Below are 13,275 nucleotides of genomic sequence, written 5' to 3'. Positions count from 1 at the left end.
ACAGTCTCCCTTGCTTTTAAATACAGTTGTTAGTATAATGTACACATTTTTTATTTTAGTCAGTAACCTGGGAATTTTTTCATACTAACACACAGAGAGCTTCCTCTTTTTTTGTTATTTCATGGCTATGTAGTAGTCCATTGTATGAATATACTATAACTCTGATTAGTCTCCTGCAGTAGCTGATACTACAAATGATGCTATAGTGGATAACCTAAATAATAAGGGTATTTTGCATGTATATAAGTACAGTCATCCCCCCTTATTCAACAGGGTTTCGCTCTTCATGGTTTCAGTTACCTGCCATCAACCACAGTCCAAAAATATGAAATGGAAAACTCCAGAAATACACATTCACAATTTTTAAATTGTGTGCTGTTCTGAGTGGTGTGACATATCCTGCTGTCCCCATGTTTCCTGTGCAGGATGTGAACCATCCCTTCATTCAGCCTGTCCACATGTGTGTGCTACCTGCATGTCAGTCACTTAGTAGCCGTCTAGGTTATTAGATCTGCTGTCCGGGTGTCCCAGTGCTCGTGTTCATGTGACCGTTATTTTGCTTAATAACAGCCCGAAAGCACAAGAGTAGTGATGCTAGCAGTTCGGATGTGCCAAAGAGAAGCCACAAGATGCTTCCTTTAAGTGAAAGGTGAAAGTTCTCAACCTAACAGAAAGAAAAAAATCGTATACCTGAGGTTGCTAAGGTCTATGTTAAGAATGAAACTTCTATCTGTGAAGTTGTGAAGATGGAAAAGGAAATCTCTGCTAGTTTTGCTGTCAAACCTCAAACTGCAAAAGTTACACCTACAGGGCTTCCCTGGTGGCGCAGTGGTTGGGAGTCCGCCTGCCGATGCAGGAGATACGGGTTCATGCCCCGGTCCGGGAGGATCCCACGTGCCGCGGAGCGGCTGGGCCCGTGAGCCATGGCTGCTGAGCCTGCGCGTCCGGAGCCTGTGCTCTGCAACGGGAGAGGCCACAACAGTGAGAGGCCCGCGTACCGGAAAAAAAAAAAAAAAAAAAGTTACATCTACAGGGTGTGATAGGTGCTTAGTTAAGATGAAAAGGAATTAAATTTGTGGGTAAAAGGCATGAACGGAAAACATAGTTTGGTTCTGTCCATGTTTCAGGCATCCACTGGGGGTCCTGAACTATATCCCCCTGTGGGTAAGGGGGGACTACTGTGTATCTGGAGGATAGAGACAAAGAAGTATGATTTTATAAATACAATTATTATTCTCCCCAGGGATTGTACTAGTTTATGCACTCAGAAAGAATGTATGAAACCTCCTGTTTTCCCCACAGCCTTGCCAAGCTTTTATCACCAAAGTTTTTGATTTTTGCCAATCTGATAGGTAAAAAGTAGTATCTCAGTTTGGGGTCTTAGTTTATCTCTTTCTTTTTATTAGTAAAGTTGAGCACATCTTTTCAGATGTTTAAGTCGCATTTGTATTTCCTTTTCTGTGAATTCCCTGTTTACATCTTTGACCCATTTTTAAAATTTGGTTGTTTGGTCTTTGATAAATTTAAGAACTCCTTAAATATTTGCCTTGGTCGTTATGTGAATTGTAACTATTTTTTCACTGTTGGTCACTTATGTTTTATTTTTTTGCCATGCAGAAGTTTTTTGGTTGTTTGTTTTTACGTTGTCATGTTTACCTGGATTTTGATAATTATTCAGAGAAACTTTGTTTTCTCTAAGGTTTTGAAAGAGTATTTCAGTCTTTTCTTCTGGTAATTTCATGTAGGCACTTCTTACATTTACCTCTTTGATCTATTTGGAATTTATCCTGGTGTCATGGACTTGGTTTTTCTTCCAGATGGCTACACAGTTGTCGTAACTCCATTTATTAAAGAGCCCACCTTTCCTGCACAGATTTAAAATGCCACTTTTAATATGTACTGAATTTTCTTAATTATTTGGGTTCATGCATATACTTTATTTTCCTGTTCCATTGATCTTTGTTCAGTGTGCTGGTACACACTGTTTCAATTAAAATGTAAAAGATATTTTAAGATCATGTAAGGCTTAATTCACTTTCATCGCTCTTCTTGCCTGTATAACTTTGCATCTGAATTTAGAATTTATTAAATTTAGCCCACCTTCCCTCACATAAAAAAAATCAGTTTATATTTTATCGGGACGCTATCATAAATTAATGCAGGGACATGAACATGCTGTGTGTGTTCTTCCTGTCCAAGAAGAACAGAATAGGCCTTGTTTTATGATCAGCTTGGGAGTTTTCTTTATCTAGCCTTTGTGCTTTTATGGGTAAGCTTATTCCTAGCTTTATTATCTTTTGTTTGGTGTTGTAAATGGTGCCTATTCCTCTGTGAGATCTTGTAACTAGAAGGTTGTATATATGAAAGCTGTGGATTTCTTTATATTGATTTTGTACCCCACCATCTTACTGGTATCTACTATCGTTCATGATAGATTTTCAGTTGAATCTTTTGTATTTTTCAGATATACAGTCATATCATATGAAAATAATGATGGCTTTATGTCTTTCCAGTTTTTTTGTTTGTTTGTTTGTTTGTTTGCGGTACGCAGGCCTCTCACTGTCGTGGCCTCTCCCGTTGCGGAGCACGGGCTCCGGATGCGCAGGCTCAGCGGCCGTGGCTCACGGGCCCAGCTGTTCCGCAGCATGTGGGATCTTCCCAGACCGGGGCACGAACCCGTGTCCCCTGCATCGGCAGGCGGACTCTCAACCACTGCGCGGAACAGGGAAGCCCTTTCCAGTATTTTAACACTCGTTTCTTTCTCTCCAGTTGCGTTGCTTAGTACACCTTTTATACAGTGTTAAATATTGGAAATAGGGCTATCTTTGTCTTGTTCTTAATTTCAGTGAAATGATTCTAATGTTAACCCTCGTTAGGCATGACTATAATTTCTAGCTCAGAGCAGTATTTACTCGTATTTTACTGGCTAAAAAAGACAGGAGTGTATTTTGTCATATGACCTTTCGGTATCTATGGATTTTGATAATTATGGAACCATTGGAACCATTCATTTAGAACCATTCATATAATTGTTTTCCTTTATCTATTGGTATAATGAATTGTATTAATAGGTTACCTAATATTGAACTATCCTGCATACCTTAGTAAACTCTACTTGGCCATGATGTGCTACTATTTTAATGTACTTCTGTTTGCTAATGCTTCATTTTAGGATTTTTGCATTAGTACTCTGGAGAGTCATCTGTAGTTCCCTTTCGTCATGGGAAATCACTGTTGTATTTTGGTGTTCTTTTTATCTTCCTTCTTAAAAAGTAATTGGAAGTTCCGTCCTTTGCTGTGCTTGTAACAAGGATTGTCAAATGTTTTCTGTAAAGGACCAGATTGTAAACTTTTTTGGCCATGTAGACCATATGGTCTGTGATGCAGTTGTTCAATTCTGCCTTTGTTCTGCAAAAGCAGCCATAGGTAACACATAAACAGGTGAGCATGGCTGCTCCAGTGCAACTTTATCTGTGAAAACAGGAGGTGGGCTGGACTTGGACATGGATGCAAAGCTGTACAAGCATGTTTATTGCAAGGGAGTCATAGGAAATCATTTGAAATAGTCTAAATAATCATTAATATGGAAGTACCTAAAATACTGTTCTCAATATACTGCATAGTGGGTATGCAGCACTGAAATAAAATGGAGCTCTATGTATTAATATGGAAATATGTCAAAATATTGAATGATTAACAGAATAAAATTATATTGAATAAAAAACATTTCCATATATTAATGCTATGATAATCCTATTAAAATTATTATATATCCTTAAGTGAATATACATGTATGTAAATTTAAGGGAAAAGTATGGTAAGATGTACACAAAACTGACAACAGTAAAGGCAACTGGGAATTGAGTGGTTAGGGGACTCCTAAAAGAATCACTTTTTTTTAATTAAGGTAAAATTTATCATTTTAATCATTTTAAAGTATACAATTTGCCACTATATGGTTCCAGAACATTCTCTCAACCCCAAAGGAACGCCTGTGCCCATAAGCAGCCACTCCCCATGTTCCCCTCCCCCAGCCCCTGGCACCACTGATCTGCTTCTATCTCTGTGGATTTGCCTATTCTGGATTTGACATTTCCTGTGGAACCGTACAGTGTGTGGCTTTTTGCATCTAGCTTCTTTTACTTATCATACTGTTTGCAAAGCTTATCTGTGTTTTAGGATGTATCAGTTCTTCATTCCTTTTTATAGCTGGATAATATTCCGTTATATGAATATACCCTATATGTTTATCCATTGAGCAGTTGACGACATTCAGCAGATGATGGTGGGTCATTTCCAGAGTTACTTCTGCCTTTTGGTTCTTTTGAATAGTACTGCTATGAACATGGTGTACAATTCTACGTTTGCACATCTGTATTCAGTTCTTTTGAGTATATATATTTAAGAGTGGAATTGCCACAGCATATGGTAATTTTGTGTTTCACTTTTTGAGGAACCAAGGAACATTACATTTCAAATGAAGAAATGTATTACTTGTATGATTAAAAATAAAGAAAAACTTTTAGAAATAAAAATAGAAAATTGCTCAAAATTTAAAACTGAAAAATCATTTAAATTTGAAATGGACTAAAAAGTACTAGCAAAATTAAAACTGCCTTATAAACGAAAACCCCAGAAATAAATTACTGGCAACTTTTGCAATATATTTTTCTAGTTTTTACATTTTTGTTAAAAAATGAATACATCCATTTAGTTCCCAGCATGTATTGAGATAAAAATTGTGAGTCCTTCTTTACATAAATCAGTTCATTCCCTTTAAGGGTTAAAACGTTTTTGTGCATATTATTCTATTCCTTTTACTGTGCTACCCAGAATTTTTTCAGATCCTAACACCATTTAATATAAATTGGTCTGAAAATTGCTTACTTAATAATATATCTTGACTATCATTCCATATCTGGTTATACAGATCTCTACTTCATTTTTTAAATAGCTGTATAATATTTCATAGTGTATATCATCATTGTTTTCTATTCTCTGATATTAAGGGGCATTTTGATTGCTTACAGAAGTGGTTCTCAAACATTGCAACATTTTAAAACAACTGTCTCAGCCTTATCCCCCAAAGTTCCTGACTCACAGGACTAGGGCAGGGCCTGAGAATTTGCATTTCACACAGGTCTCCATGTGTTGCTGATGTCTAGGGGCTGCACTTTGGGAACCACTGGGATGAGAATGTTGAGCCTGGTTGTTGTGAATAAGTGTGTCTGGTGAAGGTTTGAACAGCTGAAACGTAGGATTGTGCTTATGAGAGACAGTGTGTGTGTAAGTGAGAAGAGTATTCAGAAGAGGGATCACAGGGCTCTAGTGAACTTGTGTTCCACTCTTTTTGTTTCTCCCACTCTTTTGTATTTGAGAGTGTTTTTATTTCTAGTAAACCATGTTTTCTTAACTGGTGTTTCTATTTGTGGCAGGTTGGAAGATAGGATCACCATTCAGCAAAATGAAGTTTCTGAAGATGGAGCCCCGAGGAGCATGGATCACCTTGGTGAAGTTCATGTAGGTGAGCATCACTGTATTGGCCTGATTACTTTCTGGAAGGTCGTTAGCACTAACCTGTTCTGTTTGGACTATATATTAATAGAGAGCATTGCTAACCACTAACCTGAATTATCTAAAAAATATAATAGGCATAGAGCACTGGACTCCACATTTATTTTTTTTGAAGTATAGTCGATTTACAATATTGTGTTAGTTTCAGGCACACAGCATAGTGATTCATTTTTTTAATTTGCAGATTAGATTCCATTATAGGTTATTACAAGATATTGGGTATTGTACCCTGTGCTATGTTTGTTGGTTATCTATTTTATGCATAGTAGTGTGTATCTGTTAACCCCATACTCCTAATTTGTCCTTCCCACTCCCTCTCCCTTTCGGTAAACACAAGGTGGTTTTCTATGTCTGTGAATTTGTTTCTGTTTTGTACATAGCTTCATTTGTGTTATTTTTTATATTCCACATATAAGTTATATCGTACAGTATTTGTCTTTCTCTGCCTGACTTATTTCACTAAGCATTATTTTCTCCAGGTCCATGTTGCTGCAAATGGCGGAATTTCATTCTTTTTTATGGCTGCTGGACTCTGCATTTATAAGCCTGTATTGTTTGGCAATGTGGGCAGTGTAACTTTTTGGTCAGTTATCTTACTGAATGTTCAAAACAAAAGGAGTTGCTTGCCAAAGCTAAGCCAGTATCTCAGGACATTAAATAAGTGGTCGTCTTATTTCTAATAGTATTAATTAAAATATGAGAAGTACAATTTTTTAATATCTAACCTATAGGAACAAAGGTAACCTGGAGCTGTTGAGTGTTTAAACAGTACTTTTTCACATGTCCTTGCATTTGTGTCACATTTTTGAACTTCTGTTATAATGGAAGAATTTAACAAATTAAATCTCCTTTCTGAAAATAAAACATACCCGGTTAAAGATTATTTATAAGGTAATAAAATCACATATATATTTGATTTTGTTTTTCATGGAGTTTTTTGCTATGATTCATGTTAAATAGTATACTTTTTCAGTATCACTTAGCACATTGAGTACTGTATAGACTTGTCATGTAATCTTTCCTTTATTCCACAGAACCTGGAGTGGATGGTTCTCCACACTCTGAGTGTGATGTAGATGAATCTATGCAACCAGAACCATTTTTCCATAAACACTTGAAAGCAGCCTCTCAAGTCCAGTCAGTCCTCTGTTCACCAGAAGAATCCTCTCCACTTCGATCTCACTCTGGTTCACCACGAAGAAATAAAAAACAGAATTCCTTGCTGATTGGACTTTCAACTGGTCTATTTGACGCAAACAACCCAAAGGCAAGTATGCTCCTCAGATGGAAAACGTTATCCATTTGAAAACATTTCACATTTACTATTTTTCTTTGATAAGCTATGATATTGAGTTTTAATCCCTTAAAAACACAAACACACGAAAACACACTCATCAAAATAAACAGAAACAAGAAAACCCCTTCATCTTCTCTCCGATCCTGAAAAGAAATTGCCATTGAGAGTACAGCTAGGGCGAAGGCTGCCTCGTTGGCTCCATGTGCAGGGTCTCTTCATAGGGTCTACTTTATTTTGAGCAGAACATCCCTCTTACACCCTCTTATTCTGTCCCCCTTTCCCATTCCCAACCCAAATTCCATTTTTAGTATTAGACTAAGCTTGAGCATTATGTCTTAAAGGGATAGTAGTGCTGTGTTGCCTAATTTATACCTAGAAGGATTAGTAGGTGTGCATCTGCACTTTCTGGTAAAAGTTTTCCAGACCTCTTATCTTTTCTCACTCTCTGTTTTAAAAATATGTAACCAATTTTTTTCTTATTAAGAGATTAGAACATATAGAAAATTTAGAAATGTAAGTAATCACATATCATTTTGTTATATTACTTTTCATATATGTAATTTTTATATATATGTAACTTTTTAACAAAATAGGATATTCTGCATACTTTTTGTAACCTGCTTTTCTATTTGGTACATATTATAAAATTATTACAAATGTTATTTTTACAAAAACAGCATTTTGTCATATTGTCAAATATTCTCTCATATCCTTCTGAATGGCAACAAATTCCATTGTTCTGCTATATCATGCTTTCTTTAATCTGTTTTTATTGTTGGGCATTTAGATTTCAATTTTTTTTGTTGTTATAACCACATTCATCTGTATCTTTGTTCATATCCACAATTATTTCCATAAAATAAATTTCTATAAGTGTAATTCAAAAGAGTATATTGTATAATGTCTGATTTTCCTTCAAGAAACATTGTATAGTGCTATAAGTAGTATGTGAGAGTTCATACTCTAAATAATACCAACTATTATCATTTACTTAAAAATTGTGTGTTTAATGAATGAGTAATGGTATCAACTCTTTAAAGTTTATGTTTCTGTTTTTACCAGTGGGTTGAACATTTTTCATATATTTAACTCTGCATATGAATGAATTACCTGAATTCTCTTGTCCTTAACTGTTTTTAAAATATTTTTTAAATGAAAAATGATTTTCAGTTTAATTTTCCAGATGAATATGTTTTTACTTTGTGGAGTATTTTCTTATGATTTTCTTAAATGTAGAGACGGCTAAATTCTCTCACTTATCTGATAGCATTCAGATTTTCAAAGGTGTAAACTTAGTGTATCTTTGGTGGGCAGAAAAGGATCACCGTATGATTCATGTACTTACTTTTGTCGTGAAGGTGTATAGCTTTCTTTATCCCAAAGCTTTTAAATAACTTACTGCTGTCTATAAAAGTTAATGGACTTTTAACTGAATAATACATTTGATTACTTGATTTCCTTTCATGACCTTAGTTCAGCCTTAGTAGTTCTGTAGAAGTACTTACTCTGGACTTACTCACAGCAAAGCAGATTTCATGTAGAGGGAGGGGACAAGAAAAATCTCTGGAAAATCAAAGCAGTCTATAGCCATTTAAGGCAAGGACAGAAAGCCATGCCTGCCTGTCCCGTAAATTTCTGAGATCGTGAGAGTTCATCACTGTGCCAAAATAGTAAATAATCAGTGTTCATAATGGTGGCTTTGAATCATGAAGAAAAGGTGAAAACTATTTATAAGCGTTTATATAATCCGTTTACTAAAATGGGATAATTTAACCTCCTACAGAGATTTTTGTTAAAAGTTTTTTGTTTTTTTAAATGCTAAGTCATACTACTTTTGTCCCTTTTTTTATTAAAGGAAATCCTTCTTGAGCTTTGGATCCTAACCTTCCTCACCTTCTTAAAGAAGTCACTCCTTTACTTTTGCCCTCCAGCCTGCGTCATGAACGTCTTTCTCTGTGATGGGTTATTCCCACAGGACACCTGCTCTAACAGGTCCCACCATAAATGGCAAACTTCCCGTAAGCACACATCCTCCCCTGCTCCCACTGCACTTCTCTTTGTTGTATTTTTGCAGTGTCCCCACCACTCACTTCCCAGTACATTCCACTGTGGTTGTCAGCCCACTTCTCCACTAAAGCTTCTCTTGCCAAAATCACCAATTACCAGTACATTATCAAGTTCCCTGTACCTTTTTCTCTCACCTTTCTTGACTTTTCTTTCAACAGAGTTGATATACACCTTCTTTTATAATCATTTTATCTGTAGGCATCCTGCGTATCATACTTTCCTGGTTTTCCTCTGCATTCATTGTCCCTCTCCGGTTTCCTTTGCTGCAGCCACTCGTACTAAAAGAGCTCCTTAAAAGAGTATAGATTCTTCTGTCGTTGGGTGAATTGTTCTGTAAATGTCAAGATTAAGTCCAGTGGTGGTGTTCATGTTTTCTTTATCTTGACTGATTTTTTTTGGTCTATATTAACTATTAGTTGCTGAGAAAAGAAGATGGAAAATTTTAACTATACTTGCATAACTATCTATTTCTCCTTTCAGTTCTGTCAACTTTTGCTCCATGTATTTTGAAGCTCTGTTATTGACTGAATAAGAATTTAGTATTGTTCTGTCTTCTGGGTGAATCGATACATTTATTGTTATGAAGTGTCACTCTGGAATAGTGTTGTTCAAGTCTTCTGTATCCTTTTTCTTTTGTTTCTACTTGTTTATCAATTACTGGGAAAGCACTGTTGACATTTCCAGTCAACTGAACGTAAATTAATAATATTTATGTCTTCTTTATAAATTGACCCCTTTATCATTATGAAATGACTCACTTTATCCCTGATCCTATCACCTTGTTCTGAAATCTACTTTGCCTGGTTTTAACATAGCCATTCTAGCTTTCTTATGCTTAGTGTTTATATGGTATATATTTTTACATCCTTACTTTTTTTTTTAATTAATTTATTTACTTTTGGCTGCATTGGGTCTTCGTTGCTGCACATGGGCTTTCTCTAGTTGCGGTGAGTGGGGGCTACTCTCCATTGTGTTGTGCGGGCTTCTCATTGCAGTGGCTTTTCTTGTTGCAGAGCACGGGCTCTAGGCATGTGAGCTTCAGTAGTTGTGGCATGTGGGCTCAGTAGTTGTGGCTCACCGGCTCTAGAGCATAGGCTCAGTAGTTGTAGCGCACGGGCTTAGTTGCTCCACGGCATGTGGGATCTTCCCAGACCAGGGTTCAAACCTGTGTCTCCTGCATAGGCAGGCAGATTCTTAACCACTGCACCACCAGGGAAGTCCCTACATCCTTTACTTTTTTTTTTTTTTTTTTTGCGGTACGCGGGCCTCTCACTGTTGTGGCCTCTCCCGCTGCGGAGCACAGGCTCTGGACGCGCAGGCTCAGCGGCCATGGCTCACGGGCCCAGGCGCTCCGCGGCACGTGGGATCTTCCCAGACCGGGGCACGAACCCATGTCCCCTGCATCGGCAGGCAGACTCTCAACCACTGCGCCACCAGGGAAGCCCCATTTCTTTATTAAGAAATCATACTTATTTCATATAGACTTCTTGTAGTTGTCATATAATTGAGTCTTGCTTTTTAACACTCTGACAGTCTTTTAATTAAAGTGATTAGACCATTTATATTTAGTATAATTTTCAATATATTATCATTATGATTGAGTTTAAACTTATCATTTTGCTATTTGTTTTCTATTTGTCTCATTACTTCTTTCATTCCTTTTTTACTTTTATCCTCCCTTTTGGATTGAGTATTTTTAGTATTTTATTTAATCTCTACTATTTGCTTATAAAGTAGACTTTAAAAAATATTTAATGGTCATTCTCAGTTTTCAGTGTAAATCTTTAGTTTATCCTGGTCTGCCTTCAAATATTGTACCGTGTCACGAATAGCATCAGAGCCTTACAACAGTACGTTTCCATTCCCCTCCTCTTGCCTATCCTTTGTGGAATTGTTGCCATGTGTTTTATTTCTGCATGTATTATAAATTCCACAATACATTTCTATTGCTTTTGCTTTCAACATTCAATTATCTTTCACAGAAAGTAAAAATTGAGAAAGCAAGTCTTTTATATTTACATATTAACCATTTCTAACATTCTTCATCCCTTTGTGTAGAATTTGAATTTTTATCTGGTATTATTTTTCTACCACTTTAAGAACTTCTCTAACACTTCTTGTGTCCCTGTTGGTGATGATTTTTTTTAGCTTTTGTTTATTTAAAAACATTTTAATTTCACTTTCACTTTGAAAGGGTATTTCTACTAGATCTAGACTTACATTGTCTTCTGGGCTGCACTGTTTCTGACAAGAAACACCATAAATACAGTGGCAGCTTTCATAAGGCAGTTGTAACAGAGTGACTTAACAGAGTGACTTAAGTTTTTGTTAACAAACTTAACAAAATTTCTTAAGGCAGTTGTAACAGAGTGACTTAACAAAAGTGACTTCATTTATAACATATAAATGAAGATTATTGAAGGTAAATTTGCAATAGGTCAGGATGAAATAGTGTAAAGATGAGACCTTCTAGTGATCTCATGTGGGGAGTAGAGTGGAAGACTGATCTCTATGAAAACTGGAGAATTTATTGTTATAGCAAATGCAGAGTGGGGGAAAGTAAATATTAATGTACAATTCACAAATAACACAAGTGCCTTAAATGTCTTTTTTTGATTTGCTAAAATATCAATTCTTAGAAAATGTCCGTAATTTTTGCCTTTGGTAAGTGTTCATAATTTTTTAATGTTTTAAGTCCATTTTTAACCTTGTTTATGGGTTGAAGTGAGCAAGTATTTGTACAAGCTATTTTGAGGGTGTAGTGTTACCGTTGAATTGCAGTAAGCAGAAGCTAAACAAATGTGCTCATCATAAACTATTTTATAGTACAGCCAGAGGATTACTAACACATAATTTTATATTCAAAATACTACAGATGAAAAACTGAGTTGATGGAATTAAGTAGAATTTCATGTGAAGTTCTATTAGTGCAACTACTACTAAATTCATTCATTCTTTATGTGGTTGTCTTCATTTTTGAGAAAAAATAGAACCAACAGTGAGAGATCTAAAGGAACTGCATTTTTTTAAATGTTTTAAGGTTTTCTAAAACATTGGTTTCCTGTTTGATTTATAATGGTACCAAATGCTAGCTGCATAAATAATCATACTACAAAAAATTTTGGAAAAAATGAGTCTGACTATAAATGAAGTAAGATCTCAGGCAACATGTTCTGGATTAATAACTATTTTCAGGAGGATTTCTTTCTATTAATGTCACAACTATAGAATATTATTTAAACAATATGAAAGAAATCTAGTAGACTCAGAATTACAGAACTGGAAGTGTTCTTACATAAAATTCTTCTTATGAAGATGAATATCCTGTCTAAAACTTTAGCAGTCTGTCAGGGAAGACTATGAACATTAGGATTTTAAATATAGGACCTTTGGGAACTGTTGGATTGATGCGTGTGTAAACCCATTCCCAGAGGTACAGACCACTTGAAATTTCTTTCTAACCCTATTATTTTATGTTTGGTGATGAAGTTTATTTTAATTAATGACAGGAATAAGCTAGAAATTGAGATGATTTTACCAGGGCTAAAATTTATCTCAGCCTAAAAAACATTGCATCCTTTTGTGTAGTCCCCTTGTATTTAGGTATATAATGCGTATATGCTATTTATTTTTATCGATTAGCATGTATCTGGGTAAACTGTTAGTGGCTGCATATTTTGCATACCCCGGGTTTATAATATATGTGGCTCAAACCATTAAAATAACAAACAAGTCAAGCGTAAATTCTGCTGACAGTACCATTGTTAAGTGCTTTAACCAGGCAGTGTATCTGCACCATCTTGTAGCGCATCACCATTTTTTTCTCTTGAGTGGTGTGATATGTAAATTACGTTCAAATAATAGAAGTCTATTCCTTTTTATTCTCACTAACAGATTGTACCAATAAAATTGGCCAAGTGTATACATTTTCATTAATGTGCCAAACATTGTGTGTTCTGCACAGTCTCCCATCTGGTGCTGGGCTCCTATCGGGGCCTTAGGAGTCACGTTTCAGATCTTACTGACCCCTTTAGGGTTGACCAGCCCTGAGACTGACTTCTGCAGATGTGTGTGCCGTAACCCTGTCTGTCCGTCACGTTCCGACTGTGGAAAGGGTGCTGGACAGAGGCTGTTCCTGTTTTCCTGGTCTTATCCAACGCGGTTCACATTTCAGGCACCTCCTCCGTGTTGTGCTGTCTCATCTCGGTGTGCTGGGCTCTTCCTCACCCTGCTGCTCCAGGTGCTGTCAGCGTGAACTTGGAGGTGCCTATCTTCCCAGCCGTCCTTTCTGGTGGGAAAGGCGCTCGCTGCTCGCAGTCCCTGCTTGCAGTCCGCTG

General features: G+C 36.3%; 1 protein-coding gene across 13 annotated transcripts in view; it reads left to right on the top strand.

The window, feature by feature from the left end:
- Window positions 1–13,275, top strand: part of NEK1 (NIMA related kinase 1) — a 204,003-nt gene that overhangs the window by 168,520 nt on the left and 22,208 nt on the right. For 9 of the 13 annotated variants that reach the window (XM_033403557.2, XM_049711346.1, XM_033403553.2 and 6 more), the window contains 2 exons: window positions 5,436–5,524; window positions 6,609–6,895. In XM_033403557.2, the coding sequence (XP_033259448.2) occupies window positions 5,436–5,524; window positions 6,609–6,880 (361 nt within the window). In that variant the 3' untranslated portion in view covers window positions 6,881–6,895. Of the gene's footprint in view, window positions 1–5,435; window positions 5,525–6,608; window positions 6,896–13,275 lie in introns of those variants that run through there. The other 4 variants (XM_033403551.2, XM_033403560.2, XM_033403561.2 and 1 more) reach the window with 4 other exon arrangements.

The sequence above is a fragment of the Orcinus orca genome, chromosome 6 (genome assembly GCF_937001465.1).
Source record: "Orcinus orca chromosome 6, mOrcOrc1.1, whole genome shotgun sequence".
Classification (NCBI taxonomy): domain Eukaryota; kingdom Metazoa; phylum Chordata; class Mammalia; order Artiodactyla; family Delphinidae; genus Orcinus; species Orcinus orca.
Note: the sequence above shows the minus strand (reverse complement) of the source record. Positions and strands in the feature narration are given on the sequence as shown.